The 24,570-nt window shown below is 51.7% G+C and overlaps 2 protein-coding genes across 7 annotated transcripts in view; one reads left to right on the forward strand and one right to left on the reverse strand.

Moving 5' to 3' along the window:
* Positions 1–911: 911 nt before the first annotated feature.
* LYL1 (LYL1 basic helix-loop-helix family member) lies at positions 912–6,686 on the forward strand. Its single transcript, XM_043973886.1, is given in 7 exon segments — positions 912–943; positions 945–988; positions 991–1,040; positions 2,913–3,331; positions 3,523–3,614; positions 5,725–5,750; positions 5,753–6,686. Coding segments are annotated over 7 exon segments (1,098 nt in total). The 3' UTR covers positions 6,188–6,686.
* A 915-nt stretch (positions 6,687–7,601) lies between these two features.
* Positions 7,602–24,570, reverse strand: part of NFIX (nuclear factor I X) — a 118,674-nt gene continuing 101,705 nt past the window's right edge. For 4 of the 6 annotated variants that reach the window (XM_043973833.1, XM_043973842.1, XM_043973852.1 and 1 more), the window contains 3 exons: positions 20,369–20,516; positions 17,870–17,961; positions 7,602–12,878 (listed from right to left, as the gene is read on the reverse strand). In XM_043973833.1, coding sequence (XP_043829768.1) covers positions 12,864–12,878; positions 17,870–17,961; positions 20,369–20,516 — 255 coding nt within the window. In that variant the 3' untranslated portion in view covers positions 7,602–12,863. The remainder of the gene's footprint in view (positions 12,879–17,869; positions 17,962–20,368; positions 20,517–24,570) is intronic. The other 2 variants (XM_043973868.1, XM_043973858.1) reach the window with 1 other exon arrangement.

Below are 24,570 nucleotides of genomic sequence, written 5' to 3' on the forward strand. Positions count from 1 at the left end.
GAACAGAATAAACTAATAACCAGATATCCCAGAATTCCCACCCCTAAAGGGCTCAAGTGAGACTGGGAGCTGCTGGGGGAGGGGAGGGAGAGAATGGGCAGTGGGAAAGCTTCCTTAGACACTTCCCCAAACTGGAAGGAACTCATTCAGAATGCCTCAGCTCAGAGGCCTACACCACCCCCACTACCTCTGAGAGGGAGCCTGGGGGGGCTGGAAAGAACCGCAGATTCAGGACCAGATAACCTTGATTTAAATCCTGGATCTACCAATTACTGTGTGACCTAGGCAAGAACTCTAGCGCTCAGTTTCTCCATCTGTAAAATGAGAAGTCTTGTTTGTCTTTGAGATTCCTTTCAGCTCTAAAATCTGTATTCCTTCCCCAACACCCCTCCCCCATACTTTAATTAGAGTGGGAGAGAGTCAGGAAGAAACTACATGTAAGAGTAGAAGGGCTCAATTAGGGCAAAGAATTACAGAGGGGGAAATGACTTGTCCACAGTCATACATCTTATACGGTTATTGGCCCAGTTCTCCTGACCTCTAGAGGCAAGTCCTCCCCAGTGCACATTTCATAGACATACAATGTACCTCCATTAACTCCAAGTCACAGGGAGCTCTGACAACTTCTGGAAAGTCAAGAACCCTGGCTCCCCAAAGGAGGTGGGAAATAATAATCATGGTTGTTCTTCAGCTCCCACCTGAGGTCTAGACAGCAGTCAAATGGGCAGGGTCCTGGCGACCTGGTGCTTGAAGATCCCTGCCCATTTCCTCCAGGGTCGGCACCAGCCCAGAATCCTTATCAGCCCTGGCCAGGCAGTCCCCAGGCCTTATCTGCCCCTCCAGAGCATCCTCCGCCTCCCGGGAGGAAACGGGCCAGAGGAGGGGGTGGTGAAGAGGGCGGGCTGGGAGGGATGGGGGCGGAGGCCCAGGGAGGCAGCGTTTCCTGAGCTGCACACTGAGTCAGGGTGGAGGGGACCTGGCTGGACCCAGCGGCTGGAGAGGGCAGCCCTGGAGGATCCTGAAGGCGGTGGGGCTTAAGGGTAAGAGGGGGAAGGGGGAAGAGGGTGGCACGAAGTGGGTGGCAGATGACTCTGGGATCTTAGTCCCTGAACCTACAAGGCCTGGAGCCTGGCACACACATCCCAAGACTCTGAGGCCTTGGTTCCTAAGACCCTCATGCACGTGTTCTGGGACCCTCAGACCCTGGAACACGTGTGCTAGGCCTCAGGTGCTGATACACCCCACTCCTAGACAAAGACAATTCTAAGCCAACCTTCTTTGGAGTCTAACTAACCTTCCCCCTGGGCTCTTGATACTTCCTCTAGGACTGGGGCCCTGAGCCCCATGCTCCCTGCCTCAGGGAAGTCCCCTTCCCCCACCCAGCAAAGCATCTGGTGGAGTGAAACCCATCAGAAAGAAACTGCTCCATCCAAATATCAGCCCCCAGGATCTCAGAATCAGCTTCCCAAATCAAAAGCTGCAAACCACAGGCCAGACAGATTTGCCCGAGAGGGTGTCTCACTGGGGTTCATGTGGGCTGTTCCGAGTGCCTGGCTGGGGAGCAGGGGACCCGGGTTAGCTCAGAGGATACACTGCAGGTGGCTGGAAATCTCTTTGGGGAATGAGAAAACTGGTATGCATAGGGGGTTTGTCAAATGGGCCTGCCATGAGATCACATGGGAAGGATGAAACTCAAGGGCGGACCCCTCCAACCTGCCCGAACCCCAAGATCTCTCCACTCCTCTCACGTTTCCTTTTGGGGCCTTAGAGGCCATGCAGTGTCATGGAAAGAACCCCGAGCTGATCCTGAGGATTCCTTCCCTCTCATCCCCCCAGGAGGGAGGCTAGACCTAGTTTCTAGTTCAAACCCCTGGGGCTAGCCTCCTGGGAATAGGGCCTGCCCTTCCTAGATCCCCCAAAAGAGCCTAGTTGTGGAGGCAGGAGATACTAATTCCACAGTTTGAATCTTGCTTCAGACACAAGGCTGAACTAAGCCACTTTGTACCTCAGTTTCCTCATCTGTAATGTGAGAATAATATTTCTAAGACCCACTGCAGGGGTTCATTGTAAGGCTTCCAAAACACTGTGTGTGCCAAGGCTTGCTGCTCATATAAATATTCTCCTTATAATCCCCTCTTTCAGGCTGCATAGCCCTTCCACCTTTTGCTCACTCACCTGATAGCTGTGCCTACCCCATTTCTCCTTGGCAGCTAGGTCATTAGACCATAACTAGAATCGGAAGGAATCCATCTGAAAAGGCCTAAGAGATGATCTAATCCCAACCCCCTCCTCATTTTATAGATGAGGAAATTAAGGTGAAGGGAAGGCAAGGTGGCCAATAGCAGAGCCAGGTTTAGAACCCAAGCCCCCTGACTCCAGGTTGTTTCTATGAAGACCCCAAATACAAGGTAGGCCAAAAGTCATCATGTTTTATTAACTTTCTTGACAATTGGTCTGTCTTTATTTTTCACCAGCTACATGATTTGATTTTTCACACCTAATATAAATTCATTTCCTACATATACTGTACATGATGCTGTGGTATTGTAAATGAAAAACAAAAAATAAAGGAGCTATAAAATATTGAAACCCCTTCGTGACTTTTGACCTACCCTGTATGAGTAGTTTAAAAGATCTCAGGCTAGAAGAGAATTTAGAAATCATTTGGTCTGACTCACTTTGCAGCTGGAGAAACTGAGACCCAGAGAGGAGAAGGCACTTGCCCAAGTAGCCCAGCTAGTAAGTAATCCAGCTAGCATAAAAATACAAGTCCTTTGTCTTGAAATCTAGTGCCTTTTCCACTTTCCTTTTTTCTGGGGGTTTGGGATCTGAGGGTTTCTCAGGGCTTGGGAGGTAGTGGAGATGGAGGTCATCAGACATCATTCCCTTCTTGACTTGGTCCCCCCCTGCAGGTGAGCACCAGTCTCATTGAGGGGCCATCATCCTCTGGGTCCATGTGCCCTCCGGGGGACTCTGTGAAGCTGGGCCACACCATGATGGAGAAGTTAGAGGCTGCACCTACCCTACCCTGCTCAGCCCCCTCCCCAGCAGCCAGCAGCTCCTCTCCTGTATCAGAGCCTGAGCCCGGCACCCCCCAGGATGGAGACAATGGCCACCCTGCCTCATCCCCAACACCCCCCAAGCTGCCTCCCCATGTGCCTGTCATCAGCCTGGGCCACAGCAAACCGCCAACCATGGCCACCACTGAACTAACCACACCTCCCCCACTGCCCTCACTAGTCCCGCTCTCTGCCCTGACAGCTGGCCCACCCCCACTGGCCTTGGGTGGCCTGCTCCCGACACACTACCACCCACACCCCTTTCTAAGCAGGTCAGTCTTGGGCTGGCCCTAATCCTAAGGGTTGTGGAAGGGGACCCTAGTTATGGGGGAAAAGGAACTGGGGGGGAAGGGGGCATATCTTGCCTACCCTGAACCTGTTGCCCCTGATGTCCTGGGCCCCTAGGCCTGGGGAGGGGAAGGTGAGAGGGTGTGGGTGCTCAGTGACCCCATGTCCCTCTCAGCGTCTACATCGGCACCACTGGCTCCTTCAGCATCTTCCCCAGCAGCCGACTGAAGCGGCGGCCCAGCCACTGTGAGCCTGACCTGAATGAGGGTAAGTGTGTGTGTGTGTGTGTGTGTGTGTGTGAGAGAGAGAGAGAGAGAGAGAGAGAGAGAGAGAGAGAGAGAGAGAGAGAGAGAGAGAGAGAGAGAGAGAGTGAGGGAGAGTGTGTGTGTGTGTGTGTATGTGTGTGTGTAGAGAGAGAGCAAGCACTCACACTCCCAAGAGCATGCCGGCTAGGAGTGCACATGGCTTCCCCTTAAATGGAAACCAGGAGGCCCCCAGCTCTTAGCATAGTTACCCAGAGGTACCCAGAGAAATCTGCCAGTATTGTCACATGGAGAGTTACACACAGCAGTGACAGTCATACACAAGGAATCACCCCAGAGACAGCCATACGTAGCAATAGTCAGACGGTGACAGCCATAGCCACAGCCTCACACAAAAGCAATCACAGCCACGTAGAGACAACTGCACACTGTCACACACAGTTAGATGGTGATAGCCACACAGAGAATCCACCTTTTTTTAAAGCAACTTCTATGTTCAAGGCATAGATGCTAGGTGCCAGTGATACAGAGCTAAAGAAAACAGTCCCTCCCCTCGTGGACTTTCTAATCCACTGGGAGAAGGCAACAGGTATACAGATGTAGGTAAAAAAGGTGATTTGCGGGGCAGCTAGGTGGCACAGTGGATAGAGTACCGACCCTGGATTCAGGAGTACCTGAGTTCAAATCCGACCTCAGACACTTGACACTTGCTGGCTGTGTGACCCTGGGCAAGTCACTTAACCCCAATTGCCTCACTAAAAAACAAAACAAACAAACAAATAAAAGGTGATTTGAAGGAGAACTAACAACTTTGTACATGGGGACTAGAGAATGGGAAGGTCTCATGAAAGAAGAGGTGGTACCAGAGTGAAGCCTTGAGGAACTATAGGGATTCAGAGATGGAGATGAGACAGAAGAGCATTCCAAACATAGGATGGATAAAGGTTTTGTGCCTTGGAACCGTGATGAAAATGGAATGCCACATTGAGGAAAAGGCAAGCAGACCAGTTTGGTCAAATTTAAATTTTGCGAAGTGGAATAATATAAAATAGGTCTTTTTTTAAAAGCAGGCTGAATCAGATCAGGGAATAATTTATCTTAGAGGTAATAGGCCACTGAAGCGTTTTGAACAGGGACTAAATGACCTTTTGTTTTAGGAATATGAATTTGGAAGCTGCAGAGGGATGGGTTGGAGATGGGGAGAGACTGCAGAAAAGGTAACCAATTTGGAGGCTATTGCAATAGTCCAGGACTGAGAGGTAATATGGACCTGAACTAGGTTAATAGTGATGAGTAGAGAAAAGATACCGAGGATGCTGTGGAAACAGAATGGTGAGTCTCTATCCCTTGGCAAATGACTGGATAAGGGGGTAGATGGAGGGTCCTGGATGATACCTAGGTTGCAGCTGCACAAGGACAGCCATGCCCAGCAACAGTCACTCAGATGACGCAGGGATGAACAGACTCACAGTCACAGACACACCATGTACAGATCAGTTACCCACAACACCGATGAGAGACAGGAGAATCTCAGTCCCAAAGAGCCAATAATTACACAGAGTGCACCGTACCAAGAGCATCCTGTACAGGTGCATACCCGTCCTTTCTAGCCCTGATATGTTTGATCCTATGACCTGGAAGGATATCTACATCCGGATTCTTTAAGTCTGGGGTAGATTTCGGAGGTACCTGAACTTGGATGGGGGGGGGGGGGGAGGAGGAGGGAGTCCACCTTTATTTTCACTAACCTCTAACTGAAATTCAATTATTCAAATACCTTCTTCTGAGACGGATCCCTAGGCTTTACAAGACTGCCCCAAAAAGGCTAAGAACTTCTGAATTACATGTGCCCAGGAACCCTGCCTTTGGGAGAGGAAGCCCCTAAGGCACAGATTCTAGGACACGGAGGGAGGGTTTGGCACATACCTGCAAGGAAGGGCAACATAAGTGGGTTGGAAGTTGAGAATCAGGTACGGCTGTGGTCCACCTCCTAGCTTTAAAACCACGGGGTTCAAGAAGGCTGGGCCTGGGCGGTCTGAGTTTCCAGCGGGCTGTAGGCTTCAGGGGTTAGACACTGGTCTCCCGACACCTCTCTCGGACCATTTTCCTTGCAGGGCACCAGCCCCTGAAGGTGGCTCGTCTGGGTGTTTCACCAACAGCCGAGAGCGCTGGAGGCAACAGAACGTGAACGGGCTTCGCGGAGCTGCGAAAGTTGCTGCTACGCACCCGCCCGACCGAAAGCTGAGCAAAAACGAGGTGCTTCGTCTCGCCCTCAAGTACATCGGCTTCCTGGGCCGTCTGCTGAGGGACCAGGCGGCCGCCCTAGCCACGGTCCCGGCCCCGGCCTCGGCTCCGACCCCAGCTGGGGTGGCTCAGCGCAGGCGGGAGCGTAGTGGTGCGGGCCCGAGCGTGGGCGAGGGCATACGCCGAGGGCAGGGGCGCAGGGCAGAGGCCGTGCGCTCCCCTCCAGCGCTCCCGCCTACGCCCGCTTCCCCCCACCCCGAGGGAGCTGAGCAGCAAGTCAAGAGCGAGTGCTCTCTACTGGACAGAACGGCCGTGGGGTGCGAGGCTCGGTGACCCCCAGTGGGAAGGGATGGGAAGGATGCTATCAGAGGCATCTGCGCGGACCCCAAGGACACCGCCCCAGAGGAGAGAAGGGGCCTTCGGAGAGCAGACCCTTCCCGAACTGCCCTGAATTTTAGCAGCGTTGTCCCCTTCCTCCTGGTCAATCCACGAGATCGAATGGATCTGCTTGGGAAGAGGTTCGGGAGGATGTGCAGGGTGTCGTCAGTGGGGAGAAATGGGTGCCCTGGCTGCTGGCGGGGCGAAGCACTGGTCTAGGTTGTCACCCACTCGCCCAGGTACACGGTCGGGAAAGATGGGCGAGAGGGCATCCAGTGTCTCCAGAGATCGGGCTCGGACGTTATCTCTCGCCTCCTTGCCACTCTAAACCCTCCCCACTACGGCCAGCTTTAATGTTTTGCAGTCGGCCCAGCCCAGAAGCCTAAATGTCCTCTCGGTGGCATATTTCTTTCGGGGTTAGGGTCCAACACGAAGAACAAAGCGGACATCTAAATAGTGCCTCATTATTCCCGCCCGACCTATGTCTTGGGGAAAGGTTGCGGGGTGGGGGGGGATTAAAATTTTTTTTCATATGTTATAACTGGAAAGGGATCTTAGACAACTTAGTTTAACGTTCCTCTTTTACAGACCAGAAAGGCATTAGTGTATAGAGAGCTGGCTCTGGAACCAGGAAGACCTCAAGGTCCGCCTCAGGCACATACTTGCCAGAGTGACCAAGTCACTTAACCTTTCGGTTCTTTGAGCAACTCTCTTAAAATCGCAAAGAAGGTGCCAACCCGCACCGATTGGGCAAGTTCCCACACCATGAAAGCTTAGGTTCAGAACTTCTGCCATTCGACAACAAAGAAAATCCAGTCACGGATACTCTGGTCTATAGGGTGGCTAATGTCGTAAGTGGCTGCTTAGGGGAGGAACCTCAAATTAGCGGGGATATGACCCTCGCCCTGCAGTTTCTTCCTCAGACCCAGAAGTTTCCCGACCCAGCAGAAGGCGAGTCCCTTTTCTGAGTTCCCCAATTCCTTTTCTCGGTTGTTTGTGAAATCACTTTAGAGCCTCAGAGACTTCACCCCAGTAATTCTGGAGGAAATGGGCGTTATCTGTACCCTAAGATCGTTTTTTAGAACTCTTAAGTGTGAAGTGGGGCCTTTTGCTCCTCTTGGAGAGTGGGGTTGAAGTACCCAAGAGCCAGAGTCCCACAGTGCAGTGGCCAAAGGTCACAGAGGTAGTCAGTAGCGGAGCCAGGATTTGGACGTACAACTCCAAACCCTTGAACTCTCGTCAAAAAAGTAAGCTCCAGGAGCCACCAAATTTCCCAAGGATTCAACCCACCCCTCCCTCACCGCCCCCACCCTGCGTCCGCTCTCGCGAGGGTTCAAGGTCTCGTCTTTGTTTTTTCTTTATTTCTTTATTTCACATACACATTAGCCATTCAATGGAGAAGCTGGAGAGAGTCAGGCAAAGATGGTGTAACAGAAGCGCAGTGACAGGGGCCAGGGCGGGAGAAGGGGCAGGGGAGGGGATGGGGAACATACGGGCTGGCTGCCTACCTGCATTCCGCTAGGACACTGAAAAACCCAGAAAACAAAACAGACAGTAAACTACCCTTGTTTCTTATGTATCTCAGTGCGGAGACGGGGAAGGGAAGGGAGGGGGACCAGGCTGAAGGAGGAGCAAAGGGACAGGGGGATGCTAAGGGGAAGCACACCAAATCCATTAGTACTATATAGAGATACTCATATATACTGCGTTTCTTAGCCTAAGAAGAAACTTGTTTGACGGGACGGGCGGCTTTGCTGTCCGCGATGCTGGTGCTGTCCGGGCGCATGGATCTCCGGGGAAGGGGCGTGAAAGGAAAGAAGGGTAAAGGGCTATATAGTGCGGCTGGCCCAGGCTGGCGTGAGGAGTGGTGTCCCCGGGAGCGTCCCCGGGGTGGGGGGTGGGCTGGAGGCCCTTGGATTCTCCATTGGGAGGGGAGGGGGACAAAGTCCTCTTGACTTTATTGCTCCTTTTTGTGTGTGTAATTTTGTTCAGTGTGGTTCGAGTCGGGCGGAGGGTCTGGATTGGGAATGGGAGGGGGGATTCATCTGATCATCTGGTCCACTCAGCCCCTTTGGGAGCCAGAGTTCGGCGTCCGCTCCACCAGCACGGGGGAGGGGGGGTGGGAGTGAGGAGAAGGCACTAGGTTGGCCGGCCAGCGCGGGGTAAGGAGGGGTGTAAGGCAAGTCGATTGGGTTGTGGAGTGTGTGTGTGTGTGTGTGTGTGTGTGTGTGTGTTGCATGTATATGTGGGTGTGGGAAGTATGGGGGAGGGGGGGAGAGGGCCGGTGTTATTTGAGTTAGCAGGTTTGGTCCTTCCCTGAAGCGTCAAACCCTTTCCACAGCCTCCGGCGGGCGCTCTGTGCGGCCGGTCTGCCAGGGGTGCTGAGTGGGACGGGGGTCAGAGGAGGGCGCCGGGGAAGGGAAGGGGAGAGGAAACTAACCAACTTGCAGAGCGCTCCCTGGACAATGCTGGTGTGGGGCAAGTTGGCGTCTGGCTCAAAGAAAGGCGCTCGAGGGGGTGGCGTCGGTGACTGGACACTGACCTCTGCAGGGGGCGGGGACAGGGGGAGGGGCCTCTGTGTCCGGATAGGGGGAAGGGGGTGGCCCCTGGCCAGGGGCCCCCAGGAGATCCGCGCCAGCCCGGGGCAGCCGCGCCCAGCCGCCGAGCGCAAACCGCTGTCCCGTGCGTTAACATAACAAAGGGCTATGCGTGGTTCCTAACGTGCGGTATGATACTTAACTGGTTCATAAACTGACGTATAATAGAGTTGGGTGGGTTTTTTTAATGTACTTTATAATGTACAAAGCACCAGGATTTTTTTATTTTTTTTATTTTTAACTTTTTTCTTTTTAAAAATTTTCCTCTCGTCCTTTTCCTCTCTGATTCTGTGATGTTTAAATGTGGTTTAAATGTGGAAATCCTTCCTTCAGCCCTCCCACCGACCCCGAGAACAGACGGCGAAGCAGGGCAAGCCCCGGATCAGCCTCGTCCACGCAGGCAAACGGCTTCAAGAAAGAAAAAAGAAACAACCGAAAACGAACGAACGAACGAAAAAAAAAAACGAAAAAAAAACAAACAAACGGAAAACCCACTTGGGCGTCTGTGCCCGCGCGTGGCGGGCGGCCCTTTTCTTTAGTGTCCCCAGAGCCGCGAGGACATTGCAACAAAAATAGACTTTTTTTCTTCTTCTTAACAATCTCTAACATACAAAGATAGGAAAACTCTCCAATGCATTGCACTTGGTTCAATGAAAAAAAAAAGTTCATTCCCCCGTATATATATTTTTGTGTTTTTTTTAAAAAAGGTTTTTGTGTTTTTCTTTTTTTTTTTTTCTAACAGTCCCCGCTTCCTGTCTCCACCGCCGCCTCCTGCCCTCAAACCGAAATGATGGTAATCAGGGAAACAAACGGATTCCATGCAAATCCCCACCCACCCCACCCCACCCCCCATTGCCGCGGCCCGCTTCTATCTTGCTCTACCATCCCCCCCCTCCCCCGCCCCCAACCGAGACGACTCTAAGACGAGACTGTCCTAATTTGGGGGTTCCCTGTACCCTCCCTTCACCTCATACTGCCCCCCCCACCTAGGTTGGGCAAGGAGGTGAGGCACACGCAGCTGGCCTGCAGCTTTCTACCTAGTGCGAGGAGGGAGCAGCTGAGGCTCCCCAAGATCCCAAGCCAGGGCCTGGCTCCGTGAGGTTAGGGACACATACAAGGCCCAGGCACGGAGGTTTGTGCGTGGCAACGATTGTCTGGGGTGGGGGGGAGTCCCCAGGAAAAGGTATGGGTGGGAGTGGAGACAGGGAGGAGGCTGGACAGGCCAGCTTTAGGCTCTTCCCTCTCCTCTCCCTGCTGCAGGTCTGACCCTGTTTTCCAACCGAACTGGAAAATCATTGCACTTTGACCAGGCATCAGCCCTGGCCCCAGCCCGGCCCCAGCCACCCGAAGCCAGCTCCTAACACCACCCTGAGTTGGGAGAGAAGGCAGTCACAACCCCCAATTCCATCCCTGCTCTCTTCCTCCCCTGTCTTTCCTGGTCCTTTTCCAAGGCTGCAGAGAGGGACAGACACACACTCCACTTGAAAAATTAAAAACCTCTTGTGGCTGAGCTTAGGAGGTGAGGCCACCCTCAGCTTTCCTTATGGGTAGATCTGAATCTGAGGCTCCTAACTAGTTTTCCTTACCCCCTCCTCCTCTACTCCTCTTATGGCTGTCCTAACCTGTCCTGATCGTGTTGTCCACAGCCAATAACCAATGCAAAACCACCAATAGAGCCCATGGCTCCCCCCAACCTGGTGCAATGTTGGACAGAGGCTCCCAACCTGTGCTTTGTGTTTCCATAGAATGTGTGTGAGAGACAGAGGAAAGGAAAGGAGAGCAGAGGAGAGGAGAAGAGAGGAGAGACAAGAGGAGAAGAGAGGAGAGAAGAGAGGAGAGGAGGAAAGAGGAGAGACCAAAGAGAAGCTAGGAGGGAGTAAGGCACAGAGAGAGAAGTCACACAGAGTGAGAAGCAAGTCCTGGAGAACCTGGAGCCTGTCTACCTATGGATGTTGTATGGGCTTTGAGTCCCCTGGCCTCTGGCCCTTTGCCTTTGCCCAACCCAAGATCATGCCCAGTCAAGAGAGGAGACAAAATCAACTGGTTGGCTTTTGGGCCTCTCTCCTTGGTCTGAGCCCATCCCTGGGGAGGGGGGCAGGGCCAGAGAGGGGCAGCTTTCTAGGACATGATGATTTCTTTGTTCCCAATTTGATACCAATTTCCCAACTACAACAGGAAAAAAAATACAGCTATAAACTGGTTAGAGGAAAGCAGGGAAGGAAAGAGGGGGTGGAAGAGAAAAAGTAGAAGAGAGAGAGAAAGCTCTGTAATACTAAATGAAGTACACCACCACCCAACTGTTACCTCTAAAGGAACATAAATTGAGAGCAAGTCCGAGAGCACAAAGCCTACCTAGGGTAGATGTGACTTAGCGTCCCAGCCGAAAAGCTCTCAAAAGGCGGGCAGCCAGCCAGCTGTGGACCTGGGGGGCTGTAGGGCTGGCTCCTCCTCTCCTCCAATCCAACTTCAGACTTCACCAATCCAGCTGATGCCCTTGGTGTTAGGCCTTTTTGGCCAGCCCAGGAGAAGGCCACGGGCCAGGGCTCTTAAGCCTCTCTGGTGATTTTTCCTGGGGGTTATTTTTGGTGGGAGAGAGTAGGTGGAAGGACTGCTGGTGTCTTGGAAGAGCTGGGTTGGAGGAAAAGTTTAGAGGGTGAAAAGAGCAGGGAGATACTTGTGGGGATGGGCTGGTTCTCCCTGTGCTCAGACACTTAGAAACTCTGTCTCCCCAGAGTTCAAGCCCCAGTCTTGGCCTCACTCCTTCCCACCTCTTTTGGGCCCTGTCTCCAGGGGACTGGGGGAAGAGAAAGGCCAATGTAGAACAGGGGAACATCCTAAGACAAGGGGGCAAGTTATGAGGGGGACAGCTGGCTGGTCCTGTTGAGAGCATTTCAACTTGTTCCTATAGACTGTACATAATGATAAGATGACATGAAAGCTATCTTCAAGGATGGTGTGGGCTAAGAGTGATTCTGGGGAAGAGGATACAATATAGGGCTAGGTCTATTCCAGGGGCAAGTTCTGCCTCTCTTCCAATGGGCTCCAGCTGACTGGCACCCCCTCCAGGCCAAGTTCACGTCAGAACTTAGCCCCCTCTACCCTGGTGCATACTAAGAATACAAGCATAAAACAACTTCAGTGGTTCCAATAAGGCATCAAAGGCCTTGCTGGATCCCTGGCCAGGCCTAGCTGTCTAGGGCTCTCCCTTCCCAGGTCTTCAGGTCCTGGGTGCTAGAACAATGGAAAGAAGCCTTAGAAAGCACCCTTACACACACATATATCCCAACCAAGGTCAGATTTGGAACAACTGCCCGTGCTGGAGGAATGGGACCAGGCTAGGAGAGGGGAAGGGGCAAGAAGGGCTCAAGACCCTTGGAGAGTTCTTCCAGCCCCAAAGGAGCAGCAGGTGTGAGGTGCGCTGGGGAGGTGTGCTTTGTCATCTACCAAATAGACAACCTTGGGCAGGGAGGGCAGAACTTGGGACCCTCCTAGCCAGGTTGGTCATGCATTGGAAAACTTTTCAACTCTCAGTCCATTCTCCTTGGCTTTTGCCTGGGCTGTAGCCAGGAGGCCCCAGTAGTGTCATGTAGTATAGTGTGTGTGTGTGTGTGTGTGTGTGTGTGTGTGTGTGTGTGTGTACGCGCTCGCACATGTTTGTGTATATTTGTGTGTGTGAGGGGGAAGGGACGTAAAGGTGGAGGGAGTGGACAGGGGACCGCTCCTTGTCACCCTTTTTTGTTTGTATTTTTTAAATTTCTGTTTTTCCCCCGTTTTCCTTTCCTCCTGGCTGCTGGTGTGTGGCTCCACCCCAGGCCCCTTCTTCTGGGTCCTGACAGCTGGGCTGGGCTCTGTGGGTGCCAGAAGGGTCCCCCTGGCAGGAGAGGGTAGAGTGGATGATGACTTTTAAATTTTCGCTTTTTGGTGGGGTGGGGCTAGTCGGGCTAGGCTGAGCTGAGCTGGGCTGGGGGATTTTTCCATGTTTCAAATCTCTTCTTCCCCCTTTTTCCTCTTCTTTCTTTTTCTTGTAGATCTCGTCAGAGGAACCAGGACTGGAGAGGGATAAGAAAGGACAAGAGAATGAAAATGTGCTGGGGCTTTAGGCCAGATGGCTTCATGACCTGATCACCTCGGCTAGTTTGCCCTCCTCACAGGGGCCTCAGTTCTCCTCCCCTCATCCCAGGGGGCTAGAGCAGTGATGCACCCTAGAAAAGAGTCATAAAATTACCACTCTATCTGGACCCCCCCACCCCCTTCCCAGATGGCCCCCTGCCCCCAGTGCCAGGGAGCCCAGCTGGCCTTCCTGTGGGCACTCTGCCCAGTGGGTAGGACCCCCATAGCTGGAGCTGGCACAGGCCTGGGATTTGGTCACGTTTCCAATTGTTTGGGTTTCTGTGTGAGTTCTAGGGGGGTGGGGGTGGATAGAAAGAGGATGCCAGGCTGGGGCTTTGTCCCTAGGGGTGTGTGTGTGTGTGTGTGTGTGTGTGTGTTGGTTGGGGGGGGAGCTTCTGTTCAATTTTCTCTCACTCTGTCTCCTTGGATTGAAAGCTAAAATTCCCGTCTGTACATCACAGAAGAGGCCCCACCAGCTGAAAGGTTAGGGGCATGGGGTGTGTGTTGGGAGGGGGCCTGGGTGAGGCACCACATGGCACTGATACACTCCCTGGCAGTGCCAACCCCAAGGGGAAGGGGCATGTCACAGAGCCTGTCACCATCTGCAGCCGCCTGCTTGCACAAGTGAAGCTGCTTTCCCCTCCAACTGCTCCAGGATCCTCCTCTTTCAGGACCTCGGGGAATCCATTAAATGGTGGTTCCCACTAGTAGCCAGCAGAGGGCACTACATTCCCATAGAATCTTGCCTTGAGGGCTGCAGCACCCAAGTGCAAATGGGATTATTGGTTTGTGCTGCAGCACCCAAGTGCAAATGGGATTATTGGTTTGTACTCAATAAACAGAGAACCTCCTTCTCCCCCCCCCCCCAATCTCTCAACTGCACGGAGCTACGTTTCTCTCACCATTTGTCCGTTGAGGGACTGGGAGAAATAATATTCGTACTTTCTGGGCTACTATCCTCTCTCACAAGTGCCCTGGCTGGGGTCAGCTTGGCAGCTCATCCTAATCTTGGGGCTGCTGTCTAGGTAGGGGAAAGACTGAAATTCCTTACTATTTTAATACATTCATAATTATGCTTGTTAACAACAATAGATGAGTAAGAATGGCTTATTAATTACTAGTCATTCCTATTTCTATAGTGCTTGAATGTCCCTGTAGCTTATAAAGTGCTTTCCACACTGTGAGGGAGGTGTGAGGTATGTTTCCCATTTTATAGGATAGGTAAAGAAGCAGAGGGCCAGAGAATTCAGTAACTTGCTTAGGGACGCAAAATGGTAGAGCAGAAAGTCCTCTGAAGTCAAAGGATCTGAGTTCCAATTCTGATTCTGAAGATGATCACCTCTTTTGAAGATTACCCTCCCTGGATCTTGGTTTCCTCAGCTGTAAAATGAGGGATTTCAAAGAGATGGCCTTGGAGGTACCTTTCATCCCTAAAACTATGATTCCATGGTCACACATATATTAAGGGTGGGGCAGCTAGGTGGGCAAAGTGGATAAAGCACTGGCCCTGGATTCAGGAGGACCTGAGTTCAAACCAGCCTCAGACACTTGACAATTACTAGCTGTGTGACCCTGGGCAAGTCACTTAACCCTCATTGCCCCACAAAACAAAACATATATTAAGGGTCACAGTCAAGAAATGAACCCAAGTCCCCAGGACTCTTTCCACCATGCTGGGTTTATAGATGTTCTCACTGGGAATCCTGGAGGAGAGGATATGTGCTGTCAGTATGTATTTGCCAACACTGGCACATATTGTATGTTGTTTCCATTAGATCATAAACTCCTTGAGGTCAGAGACTATCTTTTGCCTCTTTTTGTATCTCCCAGCTTAGCAGAGGGCCTGTAATAAATGTATATCAATCAATTGATTGAAACTGACTGTGGATTAGAAGGGATAGCATGGAGGGTATTGAAGCCTAAAGAAGGAGCTCCTCATGTTGAGAAGCAGGATGAGGAATGAATAGACCTGACTAGGACCTCTATTATTGATAAGATCAAAGAACCTGAGAAGAAAGGATCTTCCAGGTTGGAAAGCACCTAGGGTCCCCAACACACGTACACCCATTTCACTGATAAAGATGAAAGCACAAGAGAGAATGTAACTTTTCCTAGGTCACACGGTACCAGAGCTGGGATTTGAATGCAGGTGCTCTGATACCATGGAGAAAAAGCCATTGCTCTTTCCAGTTTAGGGCACTGTTCCCCCTCACCCTAGGATATATGGGTTCAAGTCCTATCTCAGCACTGTTCCAGGTTTTGATTCCCTCTTGAAAGCCCAAAGACAAGGACGTTTCTGGATTCAGGTCACAGGGATCAAGTCACTAGTCCCAGCTGGAGACAAAGGTGGCAGTAGTAGGCAGCTGCTGGTTAAGGAAATGTGCCTCTGTAAAGAGGGGTTGTGATTTGATGGCCTCTCCTGCACTAGGTACACGGATGGATGGATATATAGATGGAAGCATGGATGGAGGGATGGATAAAAGGATGGGTGGATGGATGGATGCCTTTATCCATGAGGAAGGAAGGGAGAGTTCTGTCTCAGAGCCAGGGATTGAGTGGTGGGCATTTGCTCTAACAGGTGGCTCAGGTAGGGGGTCTAACCCCTCCCCCAAGGGACTAGAATCTAAGGACCTCAATGGAAGTCTCTCATTGCATACTCCTTGTCTCTCCCCAAACTGATTAAAACACGGGACAAGGCACTGCCTGGGGAAAGAGAGCAAATTGTTGGAATTCTCTTTTCTTTCCTCACTCTTTTGTTCTCTCTCCATCTGGTGCTCTGGGGGATCAGCTAAAGTCACTGGTTACTATGGTAACAGCACCCCCCTATCTTTAACCAACAGAGCACAGACCCTAAGCCCAAGGGACTTACAGTTGGTCCTGCTCTTTTGCCCCCTCCCCAAACATAGACACCTACTTGCCAGCACCCCCTGCCCTATGTGAATATTTAGGGGGGAAACTTTCTCAAACTTCCCAGAACTTTGACTTGGCTCAGAGAACACTGAGCCCAGATAACCAGGAGGAGAGAATTGGGAGTGGGGGTGGGGTACAATGGCAGTTATCCCTGGAGTGCTGTCAGAACAGCCCAAGCCCTGGGGCTCTGGGCAGGCGGGAGGGGATCCATTCAGCCACCCTCCGTTTCTGCCTAGCCCAGAGCTATGTGGAAACCCAACTGGCCTCTCTTCCTCTGCCCGCCCTCCCCCCCCCTCTTTCTCTCTCTTCCTCTCTCTCTCTCTCTCTCTCTCTCTCTCTCTCTCTCTCTCTCTCTCTCTCTCTCTCTCTCTCTCTCTCTTCCCCTCTCTCTCTCCCTCTTCTCTCCTCTCCTCCCCCCTCTTCCAGTACTCTGCCAGCAGGGCTCTCTCGGCCTCCCTGGCACAGAGCTGAGGGGGCTGGCTCCAGCCCCTGCTCAGGGCCATTGTTTTTCTTCTCAACACCCCCAAGTTCAAGTTCATCTGGGTGTTACATCATGTCTGGTTGCTCTGGGAAACCAGACGGGTCAGACGTGACTCCGGGGAGAGGGGGTGGGAGGCAGGGAGGGGGGTTTGAAACTCCCCTCCCCTCCTTGCCGCTAGGGAGCTCTGAAGTTCTGAAGTTTGACAAAGTTGTTTCTTTTTGCTTTTTTTGCCTTTTTTTTTTTTAAGGGAGGGAAGGGGCGGGGGAGACCCAAACCACACAAAATTTCAACTAACTTTCTCTGGATGCAGGCCTGGCAGCAAAGACGCCAAGCTCCAGCAGAAAAAGGACTGGCCTCTATTCTTCACCCACTCTCCTTTTTCCCTCCCTTTGGATTTTACTGTTCTGTCTCTCTCAGGCTCAGGAGGAAGGGGGAGACAAATCTTCTATTGGGGGGTGGAGCTCCAATAGACTTGACTGTGTAAAAGTCAAGAGGAGATTGGTGTGTGTGTAGTGTGTGTTGGGGGGGGGAATCCTTGAAGTAAAGGGGCATGGGAGGGGGGTGGAGGTTGGTCCTCATTATACCAAGGGCTTTTCTCAAACTCAGTATGTCAGTGTGTGTGTGTGTGTGTGTGTGTGTGTGTGTTGTGTGTTGTGTGTGTGTTTGTGTGCATGGCGTGGGCTGGGGGGGGGGGGGTAACAGGCTCCCTTTCTCCTTAATAAGACTCAGTTGGGTGAGGGGGCTGTTAGCTTAAGCTGGGTAGGCAGCAGCCAGAGAGCTGCTCTACTTCAAGAAGCTCCAACCCCAGAGTCTGGAGCCCACCCAGGCTTGCTCTGTCCCATCCTACAGGGCATGCTATAAGCTCTGAAAATGGGGAGGCTCCTGAACCCCACCCCACCCCCAGCCTAGAACTGCAACAGCTAGTAGGCTAGAGTCAAAGGGTGCACTCTGCTATTCCTCCCCTAAGGCCTTGAAGTTCAGATTTTCATGGCCTTCCCAACCTTCCCCATCCAGTCAGCCCAGCCCCAGCACTGTGGCCTTGGCTGCCTTCCCCCAGGGCCTGGGCTGCCAGGGCTAATTAGCCAATTAGCTGATTAGCCTGTGAGCCTGGGGGCTGCCTGGGGAGTGAGGCAGGCTCAGCCAGGAGGAGGGAAACCCTGGGCCCAGGCTCTGGTTCTGCCTTCTTCCTGAAGCTATAGACCCCCTTGCTCCTGATAGAGCCAAAAGGACTGGGCACAGGGTTATTCTACCTTTCCCCAGAGGAGCCCCCATCCTCTCTCCTCTCAGTTACAGTTCTCCCTACTTCCCAGTCATAGGCTCATGAACAAGCCTAGGCCTCTAGGATTATAGCCTTGGAGCTGGAAGGTACTTTAGGGGTCATGTAGTTCAACTCGGCCCTCACAGAAAAGGCACCTGGGGCCCAGAAGGCTGGTGTGGCCAAGCCACAATGGGAACCAAGGCCCTCTGACTTCTGGATCCGATTGGCCACTTCCCCCAGCCTCTTAGGTGGAGAGGAGCTGATGGGCAGAGCCCTCCTACCTGAGACTGCTGTGGGATGTTTAGAAAGTTGCCGTCCCGGGGTCCGATGCTGACAAACCGGTTGGCAGAGGAGGCGCCTGTCGTTGAGAATGCTGTGGGGGAGGAAAGGAAGGGAGAAAGGGAGAGACTTGATAAGTCCAAGTTGGCCCTGTCCCCCCTACCTGGACACTGCCCTCGAGGGCTGCTGAGAGAGAGAGAGGCTTGGTTAGGAAATGTTATCACCCCATCCCTTTCAGCTAGGCACTGTCCATAGGGGCCAACTGAGGAGGGGAGAATGTCCTCTGGGCCTTACTCTGTCCAGATCTCTCTCTCTCTCTCTCTCTCTCTCTCTCTCTCTCTCTCTCTCTCTCTCTCTCACACACACACACACACACACACACACACACACACACACACACACTCATCACACAGACGCACATTTAAGCCCATTCTGCATATTGTAATTTAACACAGCCACACTTGTGCTTCTTCCCTTTGAAGCCCCAAATCAAACCTCTTGTGAGGGCCCCAGAGTAGGAGGTAGAGGGGGCTTGGAACACCGGCTCCCTCTCTAGCAGCTCCAATGCCCCTGCACTCCCGCCTCATCCACCAGATGGGCACTAGGGGCAGGCACTATGCCTAGGGAGCTCAGGTGCTTCTCTAGTAGGCCCACAAACAGCTTCTCTCACTGTAATAAACACTATGCTGACAAAAGGCTTTAGGACAGCATAAGGCAGGAGGGAAGATTCCCCTGGCATGGAAGGAGGCTGTGGTCACTTCCCAGCCTGTTCCACAGCAGAGACTAGGGAGAGAATCTTTGGCCCGCCCCAAAAAGGAGACTCTATTCTCCAAAGTTAGTCTGGGACCACAGTTCTGGGCAATGTCAGACAAAGCCAAATTGGAAGCTCAGACTGGGCTCCAGCAAAGGCCTGAAAAGAGTCTGATCAGGAGGCCCGGTTCAGCCCAAGCTCACTACCCCTACAACTCATGTGGACTCTTCCTCTCCCAGGAGCGACTGAGTTTAATGCTATGGTATTCCCTGGAAGTCACAAGCTGAGTCAGACCAAATGGCCCTGATGTTCTCAGGACCTGAGACTGGGGACCACCATCACAAGGGCTCACAATTAGACAATACTACTGGGAAACAGGGAAGGGGAAAGGAAGAGGGAGGCTTGTGTGGATGTGGGTTGCTGAAACTTGTGTCAACTTCTGCCTCTTGTCTCTCCAGAAGGGCAGAGAGGAAAACGTGCTTAGGATCGGGCCACTGGGATGAGGGTCCCCACCCGCTTTCCGCTGCTGGGCCCGTGCCGGGCCCTTACCAGACACACACCAGAGACCACATGCTCACCAAACTCTTCTCCATCTCTCTCCAGTTGAGGCCCTTGCCCTGATAATCCAGGGTGTACCTTCTCCCACCCTAATCCCAAGGACCAAGCCTGTGTGTTGGATGGTGAATGGAAACAAGGGGAAGACATGGAGAAAATGGAGAACAAAAGAATCAAAACCATGAAAGAGGAAGAGAGACATAAAAAAGGCCAACAAGCCAGTGAAAAACATGGAGAAATGAGCCTGCCTCTGCCCCACCACAGTCTAGAGTCTACAGGAAACCAAGAGCCTTAAAGTCGAGGCTCCCAGCCCGCCTCCGACACTGTCACTGCCAGATGTCTCCTACGTTCTCTTCCCATAGGCACCACAGCCCCATCTCTATCTCCCTCGATTCTTCCCTGTCTCTGGGCCAGACGTGCCCTCTATGCCTTTGGACTTGGTTAGTTTTCTCTCTTCCCTTTGCCAAAACTTTTTGTTGCTTCAGAAACTGAGGGGAGGGAGGCAGGGACAAGGCTCGGGGCTCCGTGCCCCTACCTCTGGATGGGAGGATGGGTGTCAAGAGCTGAAGGGGAGGTGGAGGGGAGAAAAAATAAGAGAAACAACAATGAGAAACCAAATGTAAAACTGAAGGAGTGAGGGGGGTGAGGAGGCGAAGGTACTGCATCTTTAAAAGCCTGACGAAATGAAGGGTGGGTGAGGTAAAGAGGGAATGGTGGTAAGGTGATGGTGATAGGATTGCCTTAAGACTGGGTTTTGTTTTGTGTGGGTTTTTTAAAAAAATGTTTTAATTTTTTGTTTGTTTTTGGTGGTGGGGTGGGGTTTTTTGTTTGTTTCTTTTTTCTTTTTCTTTTTTTTTTTTTGGAGGGTTGCATGGGCTGGGGTGGGAAGAACAAGGAGACAAAAAGAAAAAAAAACAGCAATCACGCATGAGGATGGGATGGCTGTACCCGCCCCCCATTCCCTCCCCGCCAGCTCCCCTTGGCCCAGCCCCGCCCTGGCCCGTGCCCCCTCCCGCCCCCCGGCGGGGCCCGGAGCAGCAGGCAGTGGGGAGTCTGGTGGGGGTGCTGGCTGGGTGGAGGCCACGGTTGGTCTGGGACTCTGTGCTGTGTCCTGGAGCTCTCGGATGGGCAATTTGACTGGTGCTGGTGGGCCAGGGACTTTTGGTTTGATTTTGGTTTTTCATCGTCCACTTACAGGGTGATGTAGGAGTCAAGGCGGCGCCGTCTGGGGTAGTGCTGGTGGATTTGGTATCAGGCATAGGAAGGGGCACAGGTCTGGCCACTGGAGGCGGTGGTGGTAGCAAAAATGACCCCGGGACTTTGCCCTGGCCACTACCGTTAGGCTGCGAACAACATAAATAGAGTGACGTATGAACGCACATCACATGGCACACAGACACACGCTCCCTGAGCTGGGGCTGGCGGCTCCCTTGGGAGGCCCGGCCTCGCTTGCTGGAGCACTGGCTCCCTCGTTAAAGATGCAGTATCTGGCTCCTTCATGGGGCAGGGGCTGGGCTGGGCATGGGGTTAGTTTCTCATTTTGGTCTCTCAGATGTTGCTCTTTTTTTTTCCTCCTTTGAGTTTGGGGAGTTCGGTTGGGTTATCAGTCATTCTTGGTTGGGAAAAGGTTTTAATTATGAATTTTTCAAAATGCATGTTTTGATTATTGTGTAAAAAGCGGTAAATGAAGCTGCACCAGTATAAATGTATGGCTCCTGCACACTGTCTCCTGTGAAAAAGAAAAGACGGCGTTGTGTTGTGCACCCTCCACAACTCACCCACACCCCCAGGCCCCTCCCCATTAGGCTCTTTTGGCCTGGCTGGATCTGGGCCTGTTGGAAAGAGGGAAGAGTGACCTCCACACCTGTGCCCCTCAGCAGATGTCCACACTGAGAAGAAATTCCTGAGGAGAAGAGAGAACTCCGACACCTCCTTATCCCCAGCCCACAGCATCGGAAGCCCTCTAGATAACAGTACACCTACACTGCCCCTGTAGAGAGAATTTTGTCTTTTATCCTTAAACACTGACCAGGAAAGAGAATCCATACATTTTGGTTCCAGTGTCTAAAGCTTCCAATCTAGTGTTTCCATCTAACTAGCCTAGGTCCCTCCAATATTTGTTCCAGGCACACCCTGCCTTGCTCTATGCAGAGAGAAGATTCTATCTCCTCTCCACCCCATCCTCATCCTTTCCTCTTGCAACATGACCATCAGCTTCAATCAGCATTTCCTCTGGAAAGAGCTATTCAAATCCATGCCCCTCTTTTTCCTCCTGGAATGTAGTGAGCAAGGGTGATGTTCAGGCTCTCTCATGGTTCACCCTCTCTCACAGCAAGATGCACTGCTGGCTTTTCCAATCTGAGCACTTACTATACTTACTACTCCCATTCAGACTGTGGCTAAGGGAGAGCTGACATTTGTGGGGATGTTCCTGGGCTTGGGTGAGATTCCCCAGCCACCTTGTCCAGCACAGTGTGACTTGATTCTTTGTACAGGTGAAGTACCTTAGCTACTTCAGTATGGTAGCCTACAGGCTCATACCCCTTATCCCTGCCTATCCACTGCAAGGTGACAATTGTCAAGCAGCAGTCTCTGATGGATGTAACCAATTCATACCCTCTGCTCCACTCTCCAAGTGGAGAACATTACTAGGAAGTCCTGAACCTGAGCCCCACTGAGTGAGTGACAGTCATCCTCGAAGTCTGCTTCTCCCACTAATTCCCCGGTTCCCCAGGCAAACAGAAAAGGCCAGAGAGGAAAGGCTTTTAAATGTGAAGGGACAAACATGGAACAGATCACAAATGTTCCTGAGATACAAGAGCCATTGCTTTGCTTTGCCTCCCCAGTCTTGTCCCACAGTGGTAAGAGAATAATCATAACAATAATAATAACTTACATTTTTATAGAGCTTTAAGCACTTAAGAGGGGCCTGACAGCCACAGGCCAGTCTGCTTCTTCCCCAGAACTACCTCAACCAGGGCCTAATTCACAGGGACTGGATCCAAGAGCTTCACAGGAATCAACTGAGTGGCCCCAAGTACACTTTGTGTATAACATTTGTTCCTTTCTATTCTTCCAACATGTTTGTCCAATATGGGGCTCTGCACACAGCAGGTGCTTAATAAATGTGTGTTCAATTGTCATGTAGGATTTAACAGGCTATTACAGCTGGAAGGGAACTTTAGGATCATTCAGGATCTCTATAAAACAACCGACAACTCTGAATCCCATCAACCAGAGCCTGGCATCAAGCTCAGTCATTTGAAACATCCAAATTTCAGAAATAATTTTCAACTGGTTCTTTCCCTCTTCTAGAATCACAAACTACGAGAGCTCACCCTATCCAAACCACTCATTTCACAGGTAGGCAAACAGATGTCTAAAAAGCAGAAGGGAGGGGGCAGCTAGGTGGCACAGTGGATAAAGCACTGGCCCTGGATTCAGGAGGACCTGAGTTCAAATCCAGCCTCAGACACTTGACACTTACTAGCTGTGTGACCCTGGGCAAGTCACTTAACCCTCATTGCCCCTATAATTAATTAATTAATTAAAAATAAAAAGCAGAAGGGAATTGTCCAAGGTCTGATAGCTAATAAGAGCTGGAATTCGATCCCTCTGACACCATGTCCAATACCCTTTCCACTGAGCTCTGCTCTGTCAATCTGGCCACAATGATCATCTTTGGTAAATATGGAAGCTTTTCTAGAAACCAGCACAACCAGTTCTTTTACTCTCTATCATTTCTTTTTCACTTCTTCTGTTTGAGAGAGGTTTTAAATAGGGAGAAGAGGTGGGGAGGGGGTAGTTTTTCTGTAGTCTCTTCCAAGTTGTTTTTACACTTCTCCTTGGGCTTTTGCCGTTTGGGCCTTATGAGCCAGGGCTTATCTGGAGCTCTCTCCCTCCCTCAGGTCAGCCTATGACCTTGGGTCTTTCATCCATCTTCAACGTGATTGGTTTCATCCTTATGGTAACCTGAGCAGAGCATCCTTTTCTCTGGGGAGCCTCTGAATACCCTACCACAGCTGCTTTCAGAGGCTCCCGCAGACCCCAAGTAGTGAGGCTTCTTCTTCTTACTCCTTTTTCCCATAAGCCCTGAAAAAGTGAGACCACTGATCTCAAGGTCATGCCCTAGCCTAACTAGGCAGCTCCAGCACATGTGCTGTGTTTGTTTGAATCCTTGTGCCTTTGACCGGACCCGCCCGTGCTATAGGGAAAGAATCTTCTACCCCCAAGATCACAGAAGCTTTCAGCTCAAGATGGGACTGATCAGCAGCAGACAACATGGAGAAAAGATGATGAAGGTGAAGGTCCATCTGCATATTGCCCCTGTACCCTAAGTTCAGTCTACTGGGTTATACCTTCCTGGTGGGTCATTCTGACCTGCAGGATCCTACAAAAGTCAAGCTGATCCTATTAAAGGCATGGGGAGATGAGGAGAGGAGGTCTAGAGATTTTTAGACTAAATAGAATCTCCAGGTCTAACCCAGAGCTTCAAGAGCTGCCTTGAAGTCAGCCTACTCTCAAAGCTTCTTTGTTCTGGGCTGGGTTTCAGTATGTCCTGGTCTCTATCCCTATCAGCCTCTAGCCCTAGGGCTAGGTGTGGGGCTGCACTGTAGTCTCTAAGGATGAGAAGGCAAGGTTCCCTGTTCCTTGGGAAACATTTTCCTGACTCTGAGTTCCTCTGGGAATGAGAAGTAGGCTGACTGGTACCCTATGGCCTGATGGTCCAAACAAATACTGGCAGAAAGCACTTTGAAATCATGTGGATTATCTGAACTCTTCCCCTCCAGACACCCAGACTTTGGGGGGCTGATGGTAGAAGTAGAGGTGAATGAAGAGTGAGAGGAAAGCCAGTACCAAGAAGTGAGCTACACAATCAGCACAGACACCCCCATAGGAGAGGACGGGAAGAGGTCATAAAAAAGAAAGGAAGAGGGGAAGAGAGGGGGAAGGAGCCTAGACCCTGGAGAGTCAAGAGGTGAGGAGGTAGAGAGTGGCCTGGGCATTGAGTATTAACAACCTTCACTGCCCATCCCGCCAAACCCAGAAGAAGGGGGGAATGAGGCGAAAACTAGAGTTAAACTCCGTGAAAGAAAGAGCCGGCTTCGCTCTAAACCTCTGCCCAGTGCTTGTGTTTGTACTAGAACACTGTTCTGAGATACCATGGGGCAACCTAGTGGACATTGCTGAACCTGGAGCATCCTGGAGTCCTCCTTCCTTTAGATTCCTGATTCTCCACTCTGGGGTTTCTTCAGTTGGCAAGCATTGAGTTGTCATGGACAGGGGGAAATGAAGGGGTGGAGTTCAAAGGCTATGCCTCCTCCCACCCCCAGAAAAGAAATCTCCTCTCTCTGCTTCATGGCACCATCCAACTGTGGGTCTAGCATCTGGCTCAGG

Source organism: Dromiciops gliroides, chromosome 1, assembly GCF_019393635.1.
Source record: "Dromiciops gliroides isolate mDroGli1 chromosome 1, mDroGli1.pri, whole genome shotgun sequence".
Taxonomy (NCBI): Eukaryota; Metazoa; Chordata; class Mammalia; order Microbiotheria; family Microbiotheriidae; genus Dromiciops; species Dromiciops gliroides.